Source organism: Phyllobates terribilis, unplaced genomic scaffold (assembly GCF_046119375.1).
Source record: "Phyllobates terribilis strain yellow unplaced genomic scaffold, ASM4611937v1 Scaffold_9__5_contigs__length_417890890, whole genome shotgun sequence".
Taxonomy (NCBI): Eukaryota; Metazoa; Chordata; class Amphibia; order Anura; family Dendrobatidae; genus Phyllobates; species Phyllobates terribilis.
The window spans coordinates 308,965,944-308,981,342 of record NW_027362769.1 but is presented as its reverse complement, the minus strand read 5'-3'; the positions used below and the strand labels follow the sequence as shown (position 1 = coordinate 308,981,342).

Genomic DNA, 15,399 nt, shown 5'->3' with positions numbered 1-15,399 from the left:
AATAGGCTGAGAATGCCCATGGCTATTGAGCCATTCTCAACCTACAAATATCAGCATGTTGCCGCCCCAGAAGTGGCGCATCATATCTTCCCAAGTGCTGTGGCAATCAGGTAAATTGTTTTTGAGGTTAGCAATGGAGAGTAATGATGGGTGAACCCAAATGGTAAGCCTTTGTTGTTTATTAAAAATAAGGGACCCCCAGCCTTTTTAATAACCAGTAAAGGCTATGCAGATAGCTATACGCTGATATTAATAGCCTGGGAAGCTCCATGTTTATTGCCCCCTTCCCAGAATAACAACACAAACCCCCAGCTGTCTGCTTTTCCTCAGCTGGGTATTAAAAATTAGGGGGACCCCATGCTATTTTTTTTATTTGTTTCTAAGTACCTTTACAGTAAGGTACACACGCACTATACTAATTATAAATATCACTGACATATTTCTTACTATACACAGGCGCCAGCTGTTGAACACTCTAATCAGCGTCGCCTGCTCTCGCTGTTATCAGCGAAAGCAGGGGATGCTGATGAGAGTAGTAGTCATGGCGGTAAGCTTTTCACCACCTGTAACAGCCACTGGCTCACACGCTGTCCTGTGTGTGACAGCGTGGGAATCCGCAGCTTTGACCGGCGATGACTTCAGTAAGGCTACCGTTGGTCAGAGACGGTGTTTCCCACGCTGTCACACAGATGTGGGAAAACACATGCCTGTGGGAAACACAGTATGAGGGTTAGGGCTTTTGCTGACACGCTACAGTTTGCTTACCGGAATAGATTGGGGGTGAACAATGCTGTTATGTCTCTATTACATACAGTACATTTATTTTTGGATAATGATGGAACCACTATACACGCAATGTTCTTTGATGACTGATATGAAGGTGGAAGAGGGGATGAGAAATTGGATAATTGACTACTTGTCAGACAGGCCACAGTTTGTACAGATGGCAGCGGTTGTGTCTGGCAGATTATTGAGCAGCATAGGTACCCCTCAGGGAACTGTGCTTTCGCCTTTGCTATACACGATGTGTACAGCAGATTTTCAGTATAAATCTGATTTTTGCCACTTTCAAAAATTCTCGGATCACTCTTTGGTAGTAGGATGTATTAGGTGGGGTGCTGGGGTGAAGAGGAATATAGAAAGGTGGTGTCGGATTTTGTGGATCGGTGCCATGCTAACTTTTTACAACGAAGCATAAAGAAAACTAAGGTGCTGGTGGTGAACTATAGCAGGAGAAAGATGGAATGTTTACCTGTCACTATTGCTAGTCAGAAAGTGGAGCAGGTTGTGAGTTCCAAATATTTGGGGCTCCACTTGAACAGTAAAACTTGGAGGTGTCATACAGAGCAGGTTTACAAGGAGGTGATGAACATCCTACGGAAACGAAGATTGTTTAATGTGTGCAGCAAAGTGTTAGAAATGTTCTACCAGTCCGTAGTGGCAAGTGCCATCTTTTTTGCAATCATATGTTGGGGAAGAATTTTGCGCACTGATGCTAATAAGCTAAATAAGCCTATCAAGAAGGCAAGCTTGGCTGTCAGCCGTCATCTTGACACTTTTGAGGCGGTAGTGAAGAAAAGAACTTTGAAGAAATGTTTGGAAATAATGTACAATAACGTGCATCTATTATATGAACTGTTTGAGACAGAGGCGCACCTTCAGTAACCGTCTAATCCTACTAAAGTAATAATAAAAGATACTGGAAATCATTTGTGCCGACTGCTAAGGGAATGTATAACAATTATCAAAGTGGAAAATCCTCAAAGTGAATTGTTGTTTATTGGGTACCAAGTGTGTATAACCTGTGGATAATTGGGTATGACCGTATATAACTGACAGGAATATTAGTAATGTATGACCGTTTTCTGTAAATTCTACTGTTTTGTGTTTATTAATTAAGCAATTCATGTTCTTGTTTATGCTGGGCTGCTGTGATACTACAATTTCCCTCTAATGAAGCTGCATCTTTTGGCCAAACATACAAGCATGTATAAACCTATAGTAAATTGAGTTAGATAGCACTCAAATAAGAAAATCAGTATACATTTTATTTAATTGCAAACATGATTTATAAAATATAATCGGGATACTTAAAAATGGGGCCGCGGTGGGCAAAAATATTCTTGACAGGGACAATAGATAGAAAATACAGGCAGTATTATAGTGTTTGTCATATAAGGGATATTTATGGGACGTAATGGATATAAATGTAATTACAATGGGGTGACGACACTACTTTTCTTCTTAATTAGCCAGACATACTTTCTTTTTATGTTGACTTTTGAACTTGCGTTCGTCTTTGCTTGCTCACCACACACTACTGTTCGTATAAACCTGAATGATGATCACTTGAGGTGATATTGGTAATTGATGAATCGCTGCTATTCACATCTTATATCAGCTGTTACAAAGTACCGTCTGCCAGTTTTGCAATACAGGGACTCTGAGCAATGGATGTTTGTTAAGATATGTTAAATACCATTGTAGGGTGTTTGCCAGCCAACATTGGGGGGATGAGCTGTGGATATTCGAGTATTGTAAATTAATATTATGATCCCTGACCCTTGGCCTGTGAATGTTGTCTTGAAAGGACAAATGTGAACTATAAAAAGGGGGTCTCTTCATCTGTTCAAAGAGACACTATACTAAGGGACCACAGCCCTGGCTGTAAAAATACAGAACTGCTCCATTGACCATTGCTGAACTCTGAGACAATTTGAGAAATCCAGGTTGGGATAATCAGGTCACCTGGATACATATCTCACTGCCCTAAACCCAGCAGGCCAGCAGAAGGGTGAAACTGTAATTTTGCATCGCTTTGTGTTTTGCTGGTACTGTTCTACAGTTATATGAAAAAGTTTGGGTACCATTATTAATCTTAAGCTTAATGTTTTATAAAAATTGGTGTTTTTGCAACAGCTATTTCAGTTTGATATATGTAATAACTGTTGGACACAGTAATGTTTCTGCCTTGAAATGAGGTTTATTGTACTAACAGAAAATGTGCAATCTGCATTCAAACAAAATTTGACAGGTGCATAAGTATGGGCACCTCACCAGAAAAGTGACATTAATATTTAGTAGATCCTCCTTTTGCAAAAATAACAGCCTCTAGTCGCTTCCTGTAGCTTTTAATGAGTTCCTGGATCCTGGATGAAGGTATTTTTGACCATTCCTCTTTACAAAACAATTCCAGTTCGGTTAAGTTTGATGGTCGCCGAACATGGACAGCCCTCTTCAAATGATCCCACAGATGTTCAATGATATTCAGGTCTGGGGACTGGGATGGCCATTCCAGAACATTGTAATTGTTCCTCTGCATGAATGCCTGAGTAGATTTGGAGCCGTGTTTTGGATCATTGTCTTGCTGAAAGATCCATCCCCTGCGTAACTTCAACTTTGTCACTGATTCTTGAACATTATTGTCAAGAATCTGCTGATACTGAGTGGAATCCATGCGTCCCTCAACTTTAACAAGATTCCCGGTGCTGGCATTGGCCACACAGCCCCAAAGCATGATGGAACCTCCACCAAATTTTACTGTGGGTAGGAAGTGTTTTTCTTGGAATGCTGTGTTTTTTTGCCACCATGCATAACGCCTTTTTGTATGACCAAACAACTCAATCTTGGTTTCATCAGTCCACAGGACCTTCTTCCAAAAAGAAATTGGCTTCTGCAAATGTGCTTTTGCATACCTCAGCCGACTCTGTTTGTGGCGTGCTTGCAGAAACGGCTTCTTTCGCATCACTCTCCCATACAGCTTCTCCTTGTGCAAAGTGCGTTGTATAGTTGACCGATGCACAGTGACACCATCTGAAGCAAGTTGATGCTGCAGCTCTCTGGAGGTGGTCTGAGGATTGTCCTTGACTGATCTCACCATTCTTCTTCTCTGCCTTTCTGATGTTTTTCTTGGCCTGCCACTTCTGGCCTTAACAAGAACTGTCCCTGTGTTCTTCCATTTCCTTACTATGTTCCTCACAGTGGAAACTGACAGGTTAAATCTCTGAGACAGCTTTTTGTATCCTTCCCCTGAACAACTATGTTGAATAATCTTTGTTTTCAGATCATTTGACAGTTGTTTTGAGGAGCCCATGATGCCACTCTTCAGAGGAGATTCAAACAGGAGAACAACTTGCAAGTGGCCACTTTAAGTAGCTTTTCTCATGATTGCATACACCTGACTATGAAGTTCAAAGCTCAATGAGGTTACAAAACCAAAAAAAGTGCTTTAGTAAGTCAGTAAAAAGTAGGTAGGAGTATTTAAAACAAGAAAATGATAACGGTGCCCATACTTATGCACCTGTCAAATTTTGTTTGAATGCAGATTGCACATTTTCTGTTAGTACAATAAACCTCATTTCAAGGCAGAAACATTACTGTGTCCAACAGTTATTACATATATCAAACTGAAATAGCTGTTGCAAAAACACCAATTTTTATAAAACATTAAGATTAATAGCGGTGCCCAAACTTTTTCATATAACTGTATATGTTATTGATTGCTTGTGGTTCAATAAATTATTGGCACACTGTTTACTATCACCCTTTGCTGTCTGATTAGTTTTCTGCCCACTGTAAAAGAGAGCAGGCTTCCAGTGGTATGAACCTTGGTCTATGCAGTCCTTCCAAAGACCAACAGGCCAGTGGACAAGAGCACCCACTGACCCCCGTGTCTTTACAAATGCCCAGCAAATACGGGGGAACTACAGGGGACTGGTGTTCGCAGACACCGTCTAAGGTTTCCACAACCAGGGAGGCATATAGACAGACCCAGCAGACCGTAGCTGAGGCATAAACAGCAGGTTTCAGATGACACTATGTCCAACCCAACCAGCTCTGCCTTGGGAAAAGGACCGGAGTGGATGTATAGCCGCAACAAGAAACAGCAACTACAGGAGCTGTGCCAGCTTCAACAGATTGAATTCCAGGCCACCGACACTTGGTCCAATTTGATCAAGGAATTGATCCGTTGGGGTGCCCAGAATGTCATGAAGGACGACGAAAACTTCGCTGAGATGGACCGAGAGGAATTGCCAGAGCAAGAACCCAGTGGTGGTCTGGATTCAACTCAGTCCCCAGCAGCCTGAATCCATGAGTTGTTGGTTGCTTTGGGACCTGGAGCCTCAAGTGGGGAAAGGGCTTGTGTTATGGAATCCGTTTTGGGAGTTCCAGTATCCCTACCGCCAGCACAGGACCCTACCCCCATGATGGCCCCTCACCAAGGAACTCCTCTCCGCTACAGAGATGTGCCAGTGTTTAATGAGTCCATCACCAAAGTCGATGAACATCTGCAAGATTTTGAGACTCTGATGCTGATGCACCAGGTACCCACAGCTGATTGGGCTAAATACCTGTGGACTAGTTTGACTGGCTGGGCACGGGATGCTGCCTGGTTATTTGGGCCTCAGAATTGCATAGACTATGGAACTATTAAGGACACCTTGCTGGCCCTCTTTATCATCAACCCCAAGAGATATCTCACCAAGTTCCAGACATTGTCCCTCTAGGGGGTTTGCTATGTAGAGTTTGGCAGTCAACACTGCAACCACTGGCTCGAAAGTAGGGCTGCCCTACAGGACTTAATCATGCTAGAGCAACTTATCGATAAAATGGCCCCAGAAATATGAGAGTGGGTAGTTGAGGGGAAGCCCGACACCCCAAAACAAGCAGCCCGATTAGCTGACAAGTTTACAGCCAACCGACCCTGCTAAAGACCCGATATTGCCACCAATCCCAGAAGACTCCTCAACCAAAGATTAGACCAGCCACAAGTCACTCAAGCCGGACAATACCACTATCCAGCAGAAAACCCACCAGGACTAAGGGCTACCAACAGTACCCGTAATTTGCCCAACCCACGAAGCTGTTATACATGTGGGCGCCTTGAACACGTTGCCAAAAATTGTCCTCGGGGCCCCATGCCTGGGGCTCGTCTGCCAACCCAGCTGGTCAACATTTGCCAAAACGAGCCAGCCGGGTCTGAGGGGCGCTACCCCCGGGATACACCAGCAGCGGAAGAAGTGATATATCCCATCCATACTCTATGGCGGGTTGGCCACCCTACACCAGCCAACCTCCGTCGCTACATCCAGCCCGTCAAGGTCAATGACATCCAGGCCCAGAGACTTAGGGACACTGTGTCTTCCATCACCCTGGTCGGCCCAGATATTGTCCCACCAGAACACTATTTACCAGGCCGTCAAGTGATCATCTCCCCGGCGGGAGGTCAACTCTCCGACATTTCTCTAGCATATGTGCAGTTGGACTGGGGAACCGACCATGGAGAGGTTGAGGTGGGACTCATGGACGGCCTCCCCACACTTGTTATTTTGGGGAACGACCTAGAACAAGGACTGTCCAGCCAATTTGTCACAGTCATCACCTGCAGCCAAGCAACATTCTGATGTGGATTCTTCTGCCACCCGTCCCGAGGATAATCCACACTCCAAGCTTCCATCATCCACTTCTGAGCCGGTGGCGGTGAGTACCCTTGACCAAACTGTGGCCAGTGACTGGGGGGAGAAAGATCGCAAGGACTTTAGGGAAGCCCAACTCAATGACCCCACCATAGAGCCTGCTCGTAGTGCAGCAGCTCGACCTGGAGAAAGAAATCAGGGGGAGCTTATAGATGGGAGAATGGACTGTTATATCAGGAAAAGCCCACATGCTGGGCTAAGAGACCCTGGTCCCGTGTACATCAACTCGTGGTACCCCAGCAGTACCGATCCCCAACTCCTGCACTTGGTCCATGACGTCCCTGCCGCTCAGCACATTGGTGTCATAAAGACCCATCCTGTCTGCTGTGTTGTTTGTTTTGGCCAAGTGTCGCTCAAGAGGTGCGGAAAAACCTATCCTCTTGTCCGGGTTGTCAACGGATGGGGGGAGCACCCTGTCATTCCCCATTCAAATCCATGCGCTTGATAGGGGAACCATTCCAGAGGGTTGCCATCGATTTAGTGGGCCCCTTAGCTGTACCTAGCCACAGTGGAAAGAGGTTTATCCTCCCCCTGGTCGACTTTGCCACCCGCTACCTGAAGGCCTTTGCCCTGTCATCCATAGATGTGGAGCACATGGCTCAAGCTCTAATTGACATTTTTAGTAGAGGGTTTCCACAGGCGATATTGACTGACCAGGGGACCCAGTTCCAAATCAAGCTGATTAAGACCCATTGGGAGAAACATTGGGGTCCGCACCATGCATACCACCCCAAAACCAATGGGTTGTGTGAGCGTTTCAATGGAACGCACAAGCAGCTCATTAGTCGGTATGTGAAGTTTAAGGGGAGTGACTGGGAGAAAAACCTGCAACAGCTCCTGTTCACCTACAGGGAGGTACCACAGGATTCTACCGAGTTTTCTCCTTTTGAATTTCTGTACGGCCGAAAAGTGCGAGGGCCGTTGGAGTTCGTATGAGAGAGTTGGGAGCCTTTATATTGAGCCTTTTATACATTCTCAAAATACAGTATATGAAATATATGATTGCAGCCAACTACTCTTTGCATTCTCTATTTGAAAATAATATAGAAATATTAGCAATTTTTATAATTCGCAATAATTTATGCAAGATTTATTTATAATAATAATTTAGATGTTGCAATGTCATAGCAAAATCAGCAATGTTATCAGTTTTTCTCATGATTGTCCGAAATGCATAAAAAGAATTGGAGAAACACACAAAAAGTTGCAGATGCTGGTATTTTACATCTTTTATTCTCTAATACACTAAAAAGGAAGGCTAATGTTCATTTCGTGTTCTGAAAATAGAAATCTACTCAGCAGCCATCATATACTGCTAAGCAAATTTCCATCTTACCTTGGCAACATTTTCAACTCTGTTAGCTAGTGACATTTTTGGAATCTTGCATTTTTAAACTTCACACAATTCATTCAAAAGTCCCTTTACCGATTTGTCATGTACTCACAACTCCTACATTATATATTCCCAGTAAGGGTATATGCACACTGTGTCTCCTTCACGTGGATTCCATCTGCAAAAGCGCCCCATAAAATGAACATAATGCACAGCAATGTTAAAACGAGGTTGCTGTGCACATGTTCTGGGCTCGAAAACCATGAAATCATTAAAATAAGTGACATGCTCATTCTTCAGGTGAGTGTGGAGTAAAAGACGCCAGCGGTTTTGGCTGGGAAAACTCGGTGACTGCTCTGATGTTTCAAAGATGCTATGTGCACAAACCCCAAGGAAAGATTTAAAAACAGACATGTCAGCTATTTGTACATGCTACTTACTATAGAAATTTAGCAATAGGAAATAAATTACTGCTCCCCAGTACCATTCAGGAGATAAATTATGGCTGTCGTCTACATATTGTACATTCTTTATCTTGTCATTTGTAAAAGTTCATACTACTCTTTGAGGTGTAAAGTAAGAGAAAAAAGATTTTTCAGCAAGATTTGTCTGAGCAAATTGCAGTGGAAAAAAATATATATACAAAACATCAGAAAGTAGGAGTACAGCAATTTAAATACATTAAGGAGACGTATTTTAAGTACATTTCTTTGTGGTCCGTAATTAATAGATACACTATACTTTTTGTTTTCCAGCTCCTGAACCTATGGATCTTGATGGACCTGACCAAAAGGGATACATCAAAACAGAACTAATTTCAGTATCTGAAGTGTGAGTATTTCTCAGATTATATTAAGAAAATGGAAATTTAGAATAAATGTATGTCAAGATATCGCAGAACCATCTGCTGTGATCTTTGTTGAACAGCTCTTTGCTGCCCCCTATCGTCTGGACAATTACACGATTGGCTGACGATTAACGGAGGAGGCCACAGGCTGTCACAACTAATAGGCCATTCTTCGGGAAACTAACAGTGAGCGTATGGTATGTACACCTCTAATAGGATCACTGCAAACTCCACAATAACTCAAGACTACTCGCTGCCACCACCATCGTTTTTTATACACAGGCTTACTGGAGGCCTGATTTCTGGTAGCATATGGCTTTGAGGCGCGATTTAAAGAACAAAAGGAACCAAACTATTCAATTTTATATTTAATAGAAAGGAGGCAGTGTTTACGAAAAATATACAAAACATTTTGCAAAGGGGACAAAACAATACAGCATATACAGTTACATAAAATAAAAGGGATTAACAAAAGACTTTAGTATGCTACTCGCAGAGACGAGTTAACTTAGCCAGAGGACAATGCTTGGCTTGGGGCCGTTCAGTGAACAGAATTCTGTCATGCACTATGTGCATCTCTCTACATTGAACCCTGATCATAATTTGCCTTGATCTTTTATGAGCACCTGAGTTACACCCCACACACCCGTGATGATCTCACGTGAGCTGGAATGTGGGCTGTCGTCAGCCCTTCAGGATTTTATGAAAATCTCACTTACACGACAACTCCTCTCCAGATGATCGCAGAAGTTCGAGATCACTGCCATTTTTTTATTGCGATCTTACCATTACCCAGAAACCAAACATGACAGGGCTGCTGTTGGCACTTAGCCCACTATTGATTTGTGGCTTATAGGCAGGGGTTACAGTTATGAGAAAATATGCATCGTCTTCCCTGTATCACCCTGACGCTGAAAATGTTTGTCTCATCAGTATCAGATTTATGCAAACTTTGATATTTAATATTTTCTTTCGGAGACATTAAGCCCGCTAGAGATGTGTTTATGAAGGAAATGTGCATCGTGCATGGACTATGGATATCTCTCAAAACCATTAGCTATTCGCTTTAATCCTCTCAATACTTAAGGAGGCTTTTCCTGACTATTCGATACATCTTAATCACACAAAAGACCTCTTCTTTGGCACTTAGCCTCAAAAGGACTTGAATGGTTAACTTTTCCTATCTTAATTGGCTTTCTCACCACCTGGCTATAGGTAATCAACCACTTCCCTATGTCCATTCTGTAATCCTACATCTAAGAGACTTAAGGCCCCGTCACACTAAGCGATGCAGCAGCGATCCCGACAACGATACGACCTGTCAGGGATCGTTGCTGCATCGCTAATACATCGCTGGTGAGCTGTCAAACAGGCAGGCTCACCAGCGATGAGGGGAGCAGCGATATCGTGGAAAGAATCGTTCCACGATGTCCTGCTCCCGTTACCAGCCTGCTGCAAGCAGGAGCAGGCTGGTAACTATGGTAAACATCGGGTTACTAAGTGCGCGTGTGCCCCTAGTAACCCGCTGTTTACCATGGATACCACTCTGCTACCGTGCGCTGGAGCCTCCGCTCACAGTAGCAGAGTGGTATCTATGGTAAACAGCGGGTTACTAAGTGCGCGCGTGCCCCTAGTAACCCGATGTTTACCATGGTTACCAGCCTGATCGTTGGTCCCGCTGGTCACACACAACGATGTGTGCTGGCCAGCGGGAGGCCAACGACCAAAAAATGGTCCAGGACACTTTGCAACGATCAGCGACCTCACAGCAGGGGCCTGATCGTTGCAAAGTGTCACACATAGCGACATCGCTGGTGAGGTCGCTGGTGAGTCACCAAAACCGTGACATAGCAGCGATCTCGCTAGCGATATCGCTTAGTGTGACGGGGCCTTTAGACTGTCAGCTCTTGCATGTTAAAATTAAGCTGGTTCACTATTCGGCCACATACAATTTCCTACTTGTATTAGTCGTTATATTAACTAAATACCCTTCATTATTTATTATTATTATTGCACTGTGCGATTTACCCATTTACTTCCAGTTACTTGAGTATTTTGCTTGTCTTTGGTTTTTCTTTGTCTAGTGGCTTTGTGTAAACATGCATTTACATTTTGCATGCACATCAATTTATGTTTAAGTTCAGACTTTTAGCTTTTTTCTTTGTAGTTCAGTGTGCTTTAGTACATATAAGGGTGTGGCCGCCCTTTGTCTGAGCTGAAATGTTCATTCTGCCTCAGGTCTATGCTTCTACTAGGGGGTCAGTCTCTCTGCCCTTATCCATATGTACATCACTTGACAAATGGTAAGGTTTTAATATTTGAGTTAGAACTGTCCCATAAAGGTTGCCGTGACGTGGCGGGATAGCTTTTACTTTATTTTGATCAAAATTATGTTAACTAAATGCCCTTCATTATTTATTATTATTTTTGCACTGTGCGATTTACCCATTTACTTCCAGTTACTTGGGTATTTTTCTTGTCTTTGGTTTTTCTTTGTCTAGTGGCCTTGTGTGAACATGCATTTACATTTTGCATGCACATCAATTTATGTTTCAGTTCAGACTTCTAGTTTTTTTCTTTGTATTACTCATTTGTCTAAGTCTAGGAGATTGCTAGCTCTTGTTTCCTTACTGGAAATCGGTGTGAGAGGAAAAAGGAGGGAGGGGATGGAAAGGGGTTTCATCTTTATATTTTCTATGACGATGTACATTAGATATTAATATATATCGTATTTATGTATATAAATACAGTACAGACCAAAAGTTTGGACACACCTTCTCATTTAAAGATTTTTCTGTATTTTCATGACTATGAAAATTGCACATTCACACTGAAGGCATCAAAACTATGAATTAACACATGTGGAATTATATAGTTAACAAAAAAGTGTGAAACAACTGAAAATATGTCATATTCTAGGTTCTTCAAAGTAGCCACCTTTTGCTTTGATGACTGCTTTGCACACTTTTGGCATTCTCTTGATGACCTTCAAGAGGTAGTCACCCGAAATGGTCTTCCAACAATCTTGAAGGACAATCTTGAAGGAGTTCCCAGAGATGCTTAGCACTTGTTGGCCCTTTTGCCTTCACTCTGCGGTCCAGCTCACCCCAAACCATCTCGATTGGGTTCAGGTCTGGTGACTGTGGAGGCCAGGTCATCTGGCGTAGCACCTCATCACCCTCCTTCTTGGTCAAATAGCCCTTACACAGCCTGGAGGTGTGTTTGGGGTCATTGTCCTGTTGAAAAATAAATGATGGTCCAACTAAACGCAAACCGGATGGCATAACATAACATCAAAGCAAAAGGTGGCTACTTTGAAGAACCTAGAATGTAAGACATATTTTCAGTTGTTCACACTTTTTTTGTTAAGCATATAATTCCATGTGTTAATTCATAGTTTTGATACCTTCAGTGTGAATGTACAATTTCCAGAGTCATGAAAATACAGAAAAATCTTTAAATGAGACGGTGTGTCCAAACTTTTGGTCTATACTGTATATATATATATATGTATAAAGTACACTATGGCCAACAATATGTTGACATCTATCCCAATTATTAGTGTTTTTTTAGCCACATCTGATGCAAAGGGGTTCATAAAATTAAGCATAACAACAGTCTAGCATTAGTATTGGAAAGGGTCACACTGAAATAATCTATGATCTTTAAGGCTATGTGCCCACAATGCAGAAATGCGCCAGATTTTTTCCTGAGCGTTTCTGCATCTTCCTGGCAGAAAAAATGCATGTGGATTGTACATGCGTTTTTCCTGCCAGGGACAAGCGGAAGTGAAGTGTTCTTCACATGCATTTCCGCATGTGGGTTATCAAGCGCTTTCCAAGCGATTTTAGCATCACTTGGAAAGTGCTTGACAACTTGATCACACTATATAAATCCATGCAACCGGCATGGATTTATATAGTGTGACCGAAAGAATGGTAAAAAATAAATATATACTTACCTTCTGACGGCCCCCGGTGTCCTTGTTTTGGCTTGCCGGCAGCTCACGGTACACTAAAGGACCTGCCGACGTCGGCGGTCGCGTGACCCATCACATGACTAAATTACGTCACCGCAGGTCCTTTAGTCTACCGCGAGCTGCCGGCAAGCCAAGACAAGGACACCGGGTGCCATCAGAAGGTAAGTATAATATATATTTTTTATTTTATTCTTTTTTTTACAGGTACCATGGTACCCGAGTCTGGAGGAGAGTCTCATCTTCTCCAGCCCGGGTACCATCCGCACATTGAAACGCATGTTATCCGCATGTACAGATCCAGTGATGCGGATGACATGCGTTCCAATGCAATTCAATGGCGGTGAAAACGCCGCGTTTCTGCAAAATAATTGGTAGTGCTGCGGATTTTTCCGCAATGATAGTCCACAGCGGAAATTTCCGCAGCATGTGCAAAGCAAGCGTTCTTTAAGCGTTTCTGCAGTGGAATTGCCGCTGCGGAAACGCTTAAAAACGCATAGTGGGCACACAGCCTAACTTTAATCAGTCGCGTAAGGTCCATTGGACCCCAAGCAAGTTTGTTTTTGTCATATTTAAACAAGTATGGAAGGTAGATAACCGTCCATTTCAATAGCTTTCTAGCTTGGGTGCTCCTTCCTCCTCAGTGCATCGTGAGACACAGCATCGACTACACATGCCACAGCGAGATGCTTGAGGTCCACTAATTGCAAGAAATTTATGTTCATTGAGCACCATAAGAATATATTTGACTCTTGTGCAAAATAATTACTTGTTTTTTCATAGTACTTAAGTAGATGTTCAAATTGTGTTGATTACTAAATGTTTTAGATTATCGTTTAGCTAAAATGTTGTACCTTAAAATTCCTAAATAAAGTAAAAATTCTTTCATATATGTTGTTTATTTTTTTTATATGAAAACTGGGGTCCCATGGATCCCATGCAGTTAAAAGTATAAGTATTTTGGTGCGGCTAGCTGAAGGTTAATTATAGCATTGTCAAGGACACCACAGGTAAATGAAAAGTCAGATCTGCTAGATCTTACCTGGTCAACAGTAAGTTATCATTATGAAGTGAAAAAATGTAGGATGACAGCAGTTTTAGGCACAAAGTGGTAGACTGCAGAAACTAACAGAGGAGAGTGACTGAGTACTAAATAGCACATGAAGTTGAAAAGTCACTTATCCTCTATTGCATCACTTAGTTTCAGACTGCCATTGGAAGGACCATCAATCCAAAAACTATAGGTAATGTGCTTCATAAGACGTGTTATCTGTCACAGCAGCCAAACATAAAAAATTATGTAAATCTTATATCAATATAATCTCACCGATCCGAAGAATAAAGTCGCCTAATCAACGGTGTATAAAATAAATGAAACCAATTCTTGACGTGCTGTTGATTTGTTTATTCTGCCTCCAAAACATCGCAGTAAGTTTTGACTCACATTTATCATGTGCTCTATGCAGAGCGCTTATACCTCAGTTTCCATGTAAATTTCTAAAATACATGATTCAGACGGAACTCCCGATGGAAGATTCCCTATAATGAGGTAAATGGAAACACTGTGGACGCCATCTGGTCTTTGTTCCGGTGGTGTCCGACATTTTTAGGCGTGCATAAAAGCGCAGTCCACAACAGTTTTGAGCACTCCTGAAAAGAAGGACAGCGCTGAACAGAGGCCAGACAGAGTCCAGAGTAACTCTGCTGCCTCATTATAGTGAATGGATCCCTCAGGGGTTTCATCTCAATCATGTCACTCAGAGATTTAAATGGAAACCCTGATGTAACTACTTAGAGTAGAGCACAGGATAAATGTGATCCCAAATGTTATGTAAAATGTTCCCAAAAAAAGTTTCATATCAATCCACAAAAAAAAACATGTTTACACTCTGGTCCGTCATCTGTTAATGGAAATATAGGGGGCTTCCACGTTACTAGTAGTACAAAGGTTCTGGAAAAGTGAAATGGCTCCTCGCCCCCCCAAAAAAATTCAGTAAATTATGCGCTCCCAAATCCAAATGCCCCCCTCGTCCTTCTGATCCCCAACGGGCCTAAACAACATTTAGCGTCTGCATGTTTGGCATTTCCTAATTTATAGGTGCATGTCTCCAGAAGCATGAGCTGGGCATTACAACATACTGGGGACTGCATCGTACTGGTAACTACAACGTACTGCTCACTACAACGTATGTAACGTCACTACAATGGCAGTTTGCAGTTTTCAATCAGCTACATCCACTGTTGCTTGTTTCTGAAAAACACCCAAGGAGAGTCAAAATCATCCCTACACCTGTAGATAAATTCCCAAAGGGGTGTTATTTCCAAAATGGGGTCACTTGAGGAGAGATTCTGATTTTCTAGCACTTAAGGGCTCTGTATATGTAGTCTGCAAACTATTCTAGGAAAATCTGTGCTCCAGGTGGCAAATAGTGCTACGTTCCTTCCCGAGTATCGCCGTGTGGCTAAGTAGTACTGTACAGCCACATATGAGGTATTTCCACGTTCAGCTGAAATTGTGTGACAAATTTTGGTGCCATTTTTACCCATTGTCTCGTATGAAAATGTAAAATCTGGGGCTAAAACAAAATTGTGGTGGTAATAATGTAATTTTTTTTCACTGCCCAATAGTATAAGATTCTATGACACACCTATGGTGTTAATATGATCACTGCACACCTAGATGAATTCATTGAGAGGTGTAGTTTGTAAAATGGGGTCAATTATGGGGGTTTCTGTTGTTCTGGCATCTCAGGGGCTCTTCCAGTGG

The 15,399-nt window shown here is 42.4% G+C and overlaps 1 protein-coding gene across 2 annotated transcripts in view; it reads left to right on the top strand.

Moving 5' to 3' along the window:
• STAT1 (signal transducer and activator of transcription 1) overlaps window positions 1-15,399 on the top strand; it is a 1,113,083-nt gene that overhangs the window by 1,003,436 nt on the left and 94,248 nt on the right. For both annotated transcript variants that reach the window (XM_073647949.1, XM_073647950.1), the window contains exon 22: window positions 8,565-8,640. In XM_073647949.1, coding sequence (XP_073504050.1) covers window positions 8,565-8,640 — 76 coding nt within the window. The remainder of the gene's footprint in view (window positions 1-8,564; window positions 8,641-15,399) is intronic.